Below are 12,406 nucleotides of genomic sequence, written 5' to 3' on the forward strand. Positions count from 1 at the left end.
TAATTAAAAACATAAAGAAATCATAAATATTAAACTCAACTTTACAGTTTTTTCCTTTGGTTTAATTTTTATTCAGTATTGTGACCTTTTTCTCCTTTGGCTATTTCTTTAAATACAAATAGGAGAAGGGATTTTTACTTTAATAATTTTGCTCCCTTTTTTTTTTTTTTTCCTAGGGTATGTCTATCTATTTTTTTAATGTTTTACTTATTGCTGAATTAAGAACTGTTATTCTTACACTCATCCTAAGTTTCTGTGCTAACGATCTTCTGCAAGTCTGTGGTTTAAGTGTAGCTAATCAAGAGAATGCTCCTATACAGTGATTGAGCTTTGCACAGTCACAATCAAGTCAACAAGAAAACTGATTAGCTAAGAGCAGTAATTCTTATTGAGCACATTTGCAATGTGCACATAGACTTAATTCTTCCTATTCAGTACGGAAAATTTATTGTTTTGTACTGTAGACTATTAAAAGAAGGAAAAATCAGGCTAAGCTTTTAATTTTTTTTCCAGAATTTTCCTAGTTTGTCAGTCTAATTGTTCATCAGAAGACTGTGTATAGAGTTTGTCTGGCAACTACTTGTTCACCATGCCATTTGAAAACATAAGAAAAACACGTCCTCCATAGATGAAACATTTGAGTTTATCAACAAGATTCCATTTCAAATGGCTTGAGCTGGGTAGCACACATGACATTGATATAATCTTTTGGTTTCAAATTCAGAACCTATCATATCACAGAAAAAAAAAAAAGAAAAAAGCTTATATATCCTGTTACATAACTTTGTCTTCATATAATATAACACAAACACTGGATTAGTCATTCAGAATTCAATTTGGAGTTACTTAAGTAAAAGAAAGCATTGCAACTGTGAAAAGTGGGAATTCCTGGCAGAATGTGCCCTGACTTTAAATGGAAGGAACTAATAAATTATTTTAAACTGGAGTGATGTAACACTGATCATGAAAAGTCAATATTACGTTATACAGCGAACACTACAGATTTTGCTATATACAGTAAATCATAGACAAAGAATCATTTCAACTGGCACACGCATACTTATTTGTTAGGTATACATGGATTTGAAAAAGGTGGTAATTGGTCAACAATAGCACTAAATGAATAAAGCTCTTGAAAGTAACAGAAAAGAACTACAGAAAAAAAATTAAACACCCACAACAAGAAATATCAACAAGTCTTTTAAAACTTTGATTACAGCTAATGAACACTGCTGCAAAACAATTCACAAAGGAAACACACTGGGAGCTGAGGGTTGTAGAACTGCATTCATTCATTTAGTATGTGACATGTAGATAACTGATCTAGAGCACTGTATCTAGCAACTGGTCTTGCCATCTGCATATACAGATAAGAATAAGAATGAAACAAGGAAAGTGTCCATACTGTCTACAGCAGCATAGAAAACCATTGTCAAATTCTATAAGCAGCTCTAAAAGAATATTATACATTATAATATTAATATTATATTAATATTTATTAATCTATTGCATATGCAATAAAGTTTTACTCTTCAGAAGTAACTCAGTAACAAAAAAATAAAATCTCATATAAACCTCTAAAAAACCATCAGAAATTATAATGACTAATACACTTTTCAGAGCTATAAATATGATACTGCAAACTAGTGCACTCCTGGGCCTCCCCAAAGCTCTGAGAAGTTCAGGAACAGCACAGATCACTAGACTAAAAGGAACAAGAAGACACCAGAAACATACATAAATAAGCGCCTAACAAAAAGGAAGACAGGAAAAGACTGAAAAATAAAAACACAGACTAGGAAGAATGCGGAAAAAACATTATAATAATTTGATGGGATAAGTTTTGTGATTTGAACCGTTAGAACTGTACAGATACATGTAATGTGTGGTACTGAAATGATTTTATTCTCATAACCAAGGCTGTTGAATGACAAGTACAAAGCAAATGTATTTTAGCACATATTCGGTGAGGCAGACATGCTGTCATTCTCCTAGCTTCATTTGTACCATTAAAAAACACTCATTCCACAGCTGTGACTTGATTCTGCTTGCTGCCATGTCTGTGGGTCCTGCAGTGTTCCACAAAGATTTCTGAGCAATTGCCACAACAAATGTTACTGGTAAGCTTGCCAGCAATGCTGTCAGAAACCCCACTCCATGACCCACCGTGCAAGTGTGCCCCATATATATGCACTGTGATAATTTACTTACACTACACATTTCATATCTTGTTATCCAGAGGTCTAACTTTTCCGCATTTATCATGGCAGCTCATGTTTAAAAATAAAAATTATTTTGTAAGGGAAAAGGGAAAAAAATAATTAAAAATTCCTATTTACTAAGTAAATAATTTCAAGATTCCAGAGTCGTCAGAACTGGAAAACACAATAAAGTCTTCATGAAAACATATTTCTGGCAACGTTAAAAAAATACACTAAATGTATCCACCCAAAGTGGAAGTTGTGTTCCTAACCTGGCATACTAGCAGTTGAGTTCTGTCCTTTGAAGTATGTGCATCCTTAGAAATATGCGTACAGCTTCCACCATCTTCATTAAGGACCATATTCATATGGAATGCCTGGCAGAATGTGCCCTATATGGCAGAATGTGGCTATAAATGGAAGTAACTAATACATCTGCATAAATAATGTAAAATGTGAGAGTGAGGTAACATAAATAGTTTATACAAGGACAAGATGCCTTTTTTAGATATATTTAATGATAAGGTAAGTGACAAGCCTTCAACTTGTGATTTTTCTGGTACATCCATATCTCCTCAGTCTGAATCTCCCGAACGGTACTTCTCCTGCACTGCAGCACTAGGCAATCTAAGAAGTCCAGCTCTTGATCAAATAGGGATGTCATATGATTCCTACAAAAATACATTAAAAGAAAAAAAAAAAAAAAAAAAGGTCCCTATCTGAAAAGACAAAACTGTGTGTCATTTTGGGCCAAAGAGAAGTCAGACTCAATAACTGCTTCACAGTCCTGACTAAATATCCTAGAACAGGAAGTGTAGAACAACTTTTTTAAGATGCTCTTCACACAGTGGGAAGAGTATTTTAGGTTGTCACCCAACTCTGTCGGTTCATGCATAAACTTGCATGAGTTCTGAATATTTTCCACTCATTTGTGAGGATTTGTCACAAAAGCATCCTTTTATACTTCAATGCTATATTTCAGTCAGCTTTTTATGAGAAATTTGCTAAGAATACCCAAGCAAGTAAGTGAGGGAATTATGATAGGACATATGTCAAAGGGGGGTTGGACCAGATGACATTTCAAGGTCCTTTCCAACTCGAACTATTCTATGATTCTATGAAAATCTGTACATGTTAAAAAAAAAAATATATATATATAAATATAAAAATATGGCAAGCCCTCTCTCATTGCACAAATGTGATTATTTTAATCGAGTTACATCAAGGTTATATTGCTCTTCTGCCTGGATATATTTCCATTCCTGTCTTTGAGAATTTACCATTTCCCCAGTTCAGAGAAGACTAACCTGCAGGCAACCACATTCCCCCTTAAAGGGACACTGTCAAGTATTTTCATACTGATTTTGTGCTTGGATTTCCACTTATTCTTACTGTTTAAAATGTTCTTTTAAGCAGGAATATGTATTTTTTCTATCTGGTTTGGGTTTTGGTTTTTTCTTTTGTTTTATTTTTTCCTTCTGCTCCTTTCATGGAGCAGTAAGGTACTGTGAGTCTGTACTACTAAAAAATACTTGTTTGCGATCAGTGTCATCACAGCTGTTAGCACAGTTCTGGGAGCAGTATATATTAGTTAACTCATGCTCCCTCTGCTGTCTGCCTAGTTGGCTCTGCAGCAGCAGGACAAAAATACGTGTACAATCATGCACAAAGAGCAGCTATCTCTTGTTAAGAAAAAAGTCCTGACAAGCAGTGGTGGATTTAGAAGAAGAAAAAATAATCTGGAACTTGGAAGGCATGACCAGTTTATAACAGTTAGGAAATGGTATGTACATGAACTACTTGACAGTATCCCTTTAATTTTTCATATTATATAACCGCAAAAGTATGTGGCACTTATGGAACAGACCTACCAGGCCACTTAATCCATCCTACAGCCACAGCAAGATTGCTGTTTATAACATACTTCCCAATGATTAGTTCATCTGCTTTCAAACATCTGTAAGCTTCTTTCCCTTAGGAAACTACTTCATGGCTCTGCAAGATCTGCTTATGGTACTATGCAGCATAACATCATGTCATTTTATTACAGTACTGTAACATGTCACAGTAATATAATAGAATGACAAAATGTAGCCCACAAAACAAGCCCACTGTTAGAGTCAAGCAGATGCAAGTAGCAGTGTGGACAAGAGCTAGCAGCTTGCTATGTATGTCTGCTAAATAAGAAGCATCTTTGCAAGACATCCAGAAAGAAGAGCCTTGCTATTCTGTTCTTTTGACTTTTAATGATTGGTATTTGTTATCTGCACACTATAAGCACTCTTGGAACTCAGCTGTTTTTCTTCTCTCCAGAAGAAAATAAACTTAATTATTTGAAAAGTGATAAATAAGTGAATTCAGAGGATACCAGCATCAACACCCCAGGCATGCCAGTTTCTACAACGCATGGTATTGGTGGGAAGGCTTTCAAGGACATCATCTCCCTGCGCAACCATACATGAGACTACTATAATTTTGCCTTCCAAGAATAAGAAGAGTAAAATATAGTGCTGATTTTGTTGATGTTTCCTGAAGGTCATTAATATTGCTGAGCTCTTCATGATTTTTAACAACCATCCTCTGTTGAAAGTGTAACTGTGATGCTGTTCACTGCACCACTGTGTAACATTCTCAATAACTGCTCTACTCGGCACAGAAAAGTCTCCAGTCAGTTTGGACAAATCAGGCCCAACAAAATGTTTGGAATCTTAAAGCAGAAGCCTTGAAGACTAAAAAACTGTGATTTAAGTGGCTTTCCAACTCTGATTGTGATCAGCTTCTTAACGTGATCAGGCACTTAAGCTGCTTACTTTTAAATTCTCCAGATCCTTCTTTGTGTGGTCATAACTGTTTTGGTAAGGAAGAACAAAGCCCAGCTGATTTAAAGCAGAAGCATTTGTCCATGTCTCTTTCAGAGGACAACCTGGTAATCAAAATCACTGACTGCATAAAATATCTCTGAAAACCTAACCACATGCTACCTAGTTTATTTTAAAACTTAGCAGATAATGATAACCTCTTTACATAATAACTTGTATTTGGCCATCAAAATGGATTTAGATACTTAATTTCTAGTTGTCCAGTCAGATACCTTTCTGGTAATGCTCTGTTCAATAATTACAAGACTAAGGGGTTTAAATCTATACCTGTATCTTTCACGAGTTTTCTTACACCAGACTATAAATTCTAATAAGTGAACACAAATTTGTGTTCTCTTATAATGTTGAGCTTTGTCACCCAGCAAGCAGGACATGTATTAAGAAGGAAGTCTAGGGAAGGCCTGCTTTCCAAGGCTGGCCCTCATGACAGTATTTTAAGAGTTAGCAGATAAAATAGAGTTATTCAGCAAGTAGATCACAGGGTCCTCTTTTTTCCCTCTGCTCTCTCAGTGAGCCTCAAAACTGTCTTTTCACAAGGCCACAGCATTTTAGATTCAACCGTAATGTCTTTCCCCAGGCACAGCACCAAGAACATAAGACAAACTTTATGATTCTTCCACCATTGAGAAGAAGTGTTTAATTTTAGGTTACATCCCATACTAGATTTGTTTAATCAATGTTTTTATTTAATTTTTTAAACCAAACTTGTGGCCTGGGGCAACTCCACTGCTTTTTGGGAACCATAATAAAACTAATGATTTATTACTATCGTATCACACCTCTTAAAAAGCAGAACCTTCTATGTCAGCAGGCATATTAAAACATACATAAAGACAGTGTATAAGCACACTGTCCAGATGTAAAAAAGGAAACTTTTTTTCATTGCCACCCACTCCTACTACCTCTTTTTCTTACCATTCCCAGTCCAGGAACCCTGGAAAAGTCGTTGACAGCATCATTTAACTGCCTTTCTTATTTAATACCTAATTTAGAACACATACAATTTAACTGCAGATTCACTCCAATAAATATGACAAAATTATTTGTGGAGGGGTTTTTTTCCCCAAAGATATACAGATAAACAGGATACATTAAATTGTCTTCAAGATCTAAGAAGCTTTATTTACTACGTATGAGTTGTGGGCTTAAATTTTCCCTACGCAAGCTAGAAATATTATTAGCTGAGATGCATTTGATTTTAGAAACTTCTTAACTACACTTTAACCAATAAATTCTGTTGCAAAACTAAATTTAATTTTGGGATATGTCAGAGTTCTATCAAAGTTGTAACCATTTCCCACATTTCATTCATTTCACAGCTCCTGATTGGCAAGAACCTGTATTGAAAGTATTTGGCTTTCAGGAAAATAAAAAATATGGAAGGCATGGTATAAATTACTGAGTACCTTCTTAAATATATCAGAAATATTTCTTTTGAGCATCTAGAGATATGCAGACTCTTATTCTAGAAATGAATTGTGTACTACCTCCATAAACAAAGGACTGAAATAGTGGAATCAAAATGAATTAATCTGCATGACCTACCTGACAACAGAGAATCATCACTTCCAACACTTCTCATGATTAACAATCTGCCAAAAATGTTAACAATACTTCCAAGGGCTATCTCCCCTTACTCAAAGGTGCGGTATTAGGGGAAAATTTAATCCTGTTGTAAGCAGGTGAGATGCTTATAATACTAATACTGACTTATCTTTAGTGCCAGTCTAGTAAGGGATATTACATACATTCCAGTCTGGAAAAAAAAAAATAAATAAAAAGGCTCATTGTTTTCCTAGACCCAAATGCAGAACATGGATTTTCTAAATAATTTTCAAAGTACCACAATAAGAGATTTATAGTAAGATACTACAATGGACAACGCTGAAATGCTATGTGGCATATATTTTGTCACATAAATGTACTTTGGCAGTATGTAAGCAGATGAATTTAAGTGCCTAACTTAATATATATATATATATATAACAGCCATATTTTTTTCATACACAAAAGTTTTGCAAGTAGAATGAATTTTGGTTTTATAGAAAAAGCAAAATTTGAAATGTGCTGATCTGAAATGTGTAACTAGAATTTTTGTCAAAAATCAAACCACTGTTTTATAGGCAGGAAAGCGTATGTACCTACTAAACAGCTGTTTCTCATTGTTGCAAATTAATGACCTTTTAAGCCAGTGCAAAACCATGAAAACTCTTTTTCGTCCCCAAAGAGGTGAATTTTCCTAAAATTTCACTGTGATATGCTACCGCACATTTATTAACAGAAGTGAAGACACCTTTCTCTACTTAAGACTGAAAAATAACCACAAAGAGAAAATATGATGCCTGGGGAAATTTGATATATAGTATCTGTCTTGAAAAAGAATATATTAGACTCATTGTAAACCAATGGTGTTTTAAGAAAACAAAGAAGCTGAGTTTTGCTGTTAACAATCCACCATGCTTAATTTTCACTCCCTTCCCTTGTAACACATTGTGACACCTACCATGCGGCATTTCTATTCACTGAAACAAAACCACTAAAGTAGGACTGGAACTCGGAGACTAATGCAACTATTCACAGTTAAATATGGCCTCTGCTAGAAGTACAACACGTTAGCAAAGTGATTACTGGAAGTTTACATTCTGATTTTCCTGGATAAACAAAATTATTCAATTCCCAGGACTGCAAACATTTAAATTACCTCCCTACTGAAAGTCAATGTTTACATTTCTTAAAACACTAGAGCATATTAGCTTCCTGCATGCAATTTTCTCACCCTGAGATCCAGGCAGCGTACAAGAATATACCACCAGTTTTTTTAATACTGCTTCTAGAAGAAGTGTCTCATACTGCTAAAAGATTCAGCAGGATTGCCTTAACTGTGTATTTTTCCTTTCTTTGACTGACAGGCTCATATTCATTAGCTGCTGCTTCTTGTCTTTGTATCACCATTATTCCCATTTAACTGTGAAATATCTCAAGAGAGAAGTGTTTTTTCAAGTGACTGAAGTCAGCACTTACCTGCTGGATACCATATGTCCAGCCTTGCCTTATACGATCCCTTGCCCACACATTGTGTGCATTCTCTGCTAGCTTATCTACCATAGCTTCTTGAGAGGGGGTCAGCTTGATAAAACTCAGATCCATAGGAGCAGGCTTATATCCACTCAACAACTGGTAGCTGTCAAAAACCACAGAACTTTTTATATTAATAAAATCAATTTAAATAAAATTATAAAATAAAATAATTTTAAATTAATAGAAACTGCAAAGGAAAGAAGTGACATATATGTAATTTATCTATATAAATCTGTCTTTGAACATTAATAATAATAATAATGCACTGATATATGACTTTGTTTCAAGCTCAACAGGATGAAGTAGCTGGGAATGAAAGCTACCCAAATTGTCTGAAGTAAAAGAATATTCAAAGTATTAGTGCTTTCACGTATTTAAAGTAGTAGATTAAGATGTGGTTTATCTAAATACTTTACAAACACTATTTAGTTTTAATTTACTTCTGAGCACTTCACAATACTTATATAAATTCTATCTATCTCCTACTGAAGCAAGAAAATATATTCTTGATCATATATAGGGATGTGAGAGACACAGTAGGCCAAATGGCATACTTGTGATCACATATTAATTCCATGTAATAAAATTTGCACTCATAATATTTCATACCCTAACGATCCTTCAAATTATAGAGGTAAACGTTTGAAATTTAAGCGTGGCTTAGAACTGAGAGACAGCTTCCTCACTAATTTTAGCACTCTTAAGAACAAAGTGTTGTTTACTTTTATGAAGTTGTTCCCACCAAATTAATTATAGTAATACCCTACTTGACTTATGACCAAATCTTCCTCGATAAAGGACGTAATGCATGTGATGAGGGATGAAGCACATCAGGACTTACTAAAGTTATAACAAAAAGCTATGACACTATGTGGCACCACCATGGCGGTGGACACTGATGAGGGAAGGTGCAGGGGAAGGGGAGCAGGAAAAGGAAAGCAGGGATGGAGGACAGATATCCAGGGGCTGTACTGGGTGTCTATGGCCAGGTGCTGGTGGGAGGTGCTGCAGGGTGGCCTCTGTGAGGAGAGGCCCAGGCTGCCCTGTGCTGGACACCCCCAGCTCCAGAAGAGACCTGCCACAGGCCAAAGTTGAACCCTTCAACCACGCAGGTGGCACTTCTGGGAAAGCATTTTTGAGAAACGGCAAAATGCTACAAGGGCAGAGGGGAGTGAAGGGAACAAGATGTGATAAATAGCCTGGCACACACCAAGGCTGGTGGCAGGGAGAACAGAGGTGCTCCAAGTGCCAGAACTGGTGCTTCCCTGCAGACCCAGGAGAGACCAGGCTGGAGCTGATGGATGTGCCCAGCATATCCAAGAGTATTTCTCCGCAAGCATACTGACAAAACAAAGAGCTATTTTGGTCATAAAGAAAGGGGTCTGTAGAAAATAAACAAAAACATTCTCTCACTGAAATTATATGTGCTGGGTTGTTTAAAGAATTGCTAGTTTAAATAATTGCATATTTTCTGTACAACTTTGTCATTTTCTTGTATTTTCTTTATTTGGACTGACAGGCAGAAATCCAGAAAAAGAAACAGTATTTATCCCCATTTATATTCTAAAATATTCAAATACTTTACAAATCTTAATTAATTTTCTTCCAAAATTACTATTCTAAAATCCATTTGAACAAATTATTGATTAAAAACAATAACTGAAAGCAAGCAAGTATTTAAGGGGGATTATCATCTATAAACATGAGGTTGGGACCTTCCCTCAAAATTATCACATTAAAAAAGAAAGTTTAAAAACAATTCAAGAACATCAGTCCAAAAATCAACCATTCATATAGTTACCAGTTGGCAAATTTCTATTACAGAATTAAGCAAACAGTTGGCAGTTGTGTTGCTATCTTCCCTGTGCCAGATAACTGTCCTCATGGTTACCTGTCCTCAGGTAGCTGTGAAGTCTCTTCTAGTGAGATGAGTGAAACCAGACAGTAATGAAAATAGCAAATCATACAGAATTAACACATCTGTCAGGCTGGCAGTTACTGCGCTCTTTTCTGTCACAGTCCCTTGCACAAGTGTTACATTGTGCATATAAAAGCTATGATAGCCACAGCTACTTTGATAGAAGAGCAGGGTAAAAGAGCAGGGGTCTCAAAGGATGTCCTAAATTTATTCACAGAGGATGTGTGCACTGTGTTTTGGGATGCAAATGAATACTTATCAAGCATAAGTATCAATGGATACTAAGGAAAATAACAAAAGCATATTGTGTGTACAAATTCAGGTTGGAGACTTGCCTTTAGCTGCAGGCGAAAGCTACTAGTTGAAACGTAGTTAAAATCCCGGCTCCTCCCTGTTCATTTGCTCATCTGTATCTTACTGTTCTCACATTGCTCAGTATCTCTGCTAGCCTCATCTTAATACGTATGTATGAAAGAACTATGTAACAATATTTCAATGAATCACAGAAAACCTAAACTTTGTCTACACATCAGAATGTAAACATCTAAAAGAAAAGGTGTGGATGAAGGTTTGTGTAAGTTTGTGAAAATATCTATGCATACCCACATACCAATAAAACTAGCATTATAAATACTGTTAAAATACAGTTGCTTAACTCACACTGCCTAGCAAAAAGATGCTTCTGAATTTTAACTTACTTCTTTGGAAGCTTCATTTTTTTCACTTTTTCTTCAGCATGTTCATCAGCAATTCCAACATGGCAGCCTAACGCCAGCAGGGTTCTAGGACACAGAAATCAGAGATAAATTATGGCCAATATTTCTATTTTCAGAGTTGTTGCTGTGTATATAAATAGCACCATACAACAAGTGAGACTTATTGGAATAACAACAGTGTAACATGGAAAGATCGACACCAGCCTTTTTTTATATGTAATAAGCTTTCTGACAGCGTCAAGAAAATGACACAAGATGTTCCTAAAAATTTTAGTAAAACTATGAGTGGACTACTTCAAAATGGAACTATCAGGCAGTTTATTTCATCTGTAAGTGGCATCAGTTGAAAGATTCCCTGCCCTTGTAACATTTCTGGCTTATAAATCTTATTCATACTGTTTCATATCAAAATCTTTTTATGTTATTTACTTCAAAGCTGATGCAAACAGAAGAGGCAGGAAATGTTACTTCTTATCCTTAGAAAATGTCTTCCTTAGAAAAAGAAGCTGCTATTCAGAGATCTTAAGTGGATTTTGTTAAGATGTGACTGGAGAAAGGACTGACAGCAGAATGCATAATAAGGAGGCCAAACTTGCCATCTTAATGCTCGGCACGGATGTTGCACATTAATCGTCTTCAGAGAAAAGGATTCAAGCTAGACACGGTGGGTCATGCACCACGAGACAGACCATAGAGCCCCTGACCCAAGCAGCCTATTCTGGCCTGACTCTGCAAGATGTAGCTCATTTCAGAAAACAAATCAAAGAATCCTAGAATGGTTTGGGTTGGAAAGGACCTTAAACCTCATCTAGTTCCAACACCTTCCACTAGACCAGGTTGCTCAAAAACCTCATCCAACCTAGCCTTGAAAAATTTGAGGGATGGGGCATCCCCAACTACTCCAGGCAGCCTGTTCCAGTGCCTCATCACTCTTTTCGTTTACTATGAAAAAAATCATAGTAAGGATTTTTTTTTTCCTAATATCTAATCTGAATCTACTCTCTTTCATCTTAAAATAATTTCCCCTTTGCCCTATCACTACATGCCCTTGCAAGAAGTTCCTCTCCAGATTTCCTATAGGCCCTTTTCAGATACTGGTAGCCTGCTGCAAGGTCTCACCAGAGCCTTCTCTTCTCCAGGTTGACCAAGCCCAACTATTTCAGCCTTTCTCATACGAGAGGTGCTCCAGCCCTCCGATCATCCTCATGGCCCTCCTCTGGACTTGCTCCAACAGGTCCACAGCCTTCTCATTTTGGGAGCCCCAGCAATGGATACAGTTTGGATCTCAGAAGAGCAGAATAGAAAGATAGAAAGGGAGAACCATGTCCCTAGACCTGCTGGTCACATTTCTTTTGATGCAGCCTAGGACACTGATGTCTGTCTGGGTCGCAAACACACACCACCGGGTCATGTTGAGCTTCTGATTGACCAACACCCCAAGTCCTTCTGCTCAGGCTGCTCTCTGCCCAGCCTGTATCTGGGATTGCCCCGACATGGGTGCAGGACCAGCTTGGCTTTGCTGAACTTAATGAGGTTCTCACAGGCCCTCTGGATAGCAGCCTCCAGTTGTCAACCATACCACACAGCTTAGTGTCACTGGCAGACCTGCTGAGG

At 36.6% G+C, this 12,406-nt stretch overlaps 1 protein-coding gene across 1 annotated transcript in view; it reads right to left on the reverse strand.

Annotated features, from left to right (window-relative positions):
- The window catches only part of RYR2 (ryanodine receptor 2), a gene marked incomplete at both ends in the record, with an annotated part of 387,777 nt that overhangs the window by 157,877 nt on the left and 217,494 nt on the right, over positions 1-12,406 (reverse strand). The window contains 2 exons of the mRNA XM_080615870.1: positions 8,102-8,261; positions 10,775-10,858. Of these exons, the coding sequence (XP_080471996.1) occupies positions 8,102-8,261; positions 10,775-10,858 (244 nt within the window). The remainder of the gene's footprint in view (positions 1-8,101; positions 8,262-10,774; positions 10,859-12,406) is intronic.

The sequence above is a fragment of the Psittacula echo genome, assembly GCF_963264785.1.
Source record: "Psittacula echo genome assembly, chromosome: 4".
NCBI lineage: Eukaryota > Metazoa > Chordata > Aves > Psittaciformes > Psittacidae > Psittacula > Psittacula echo.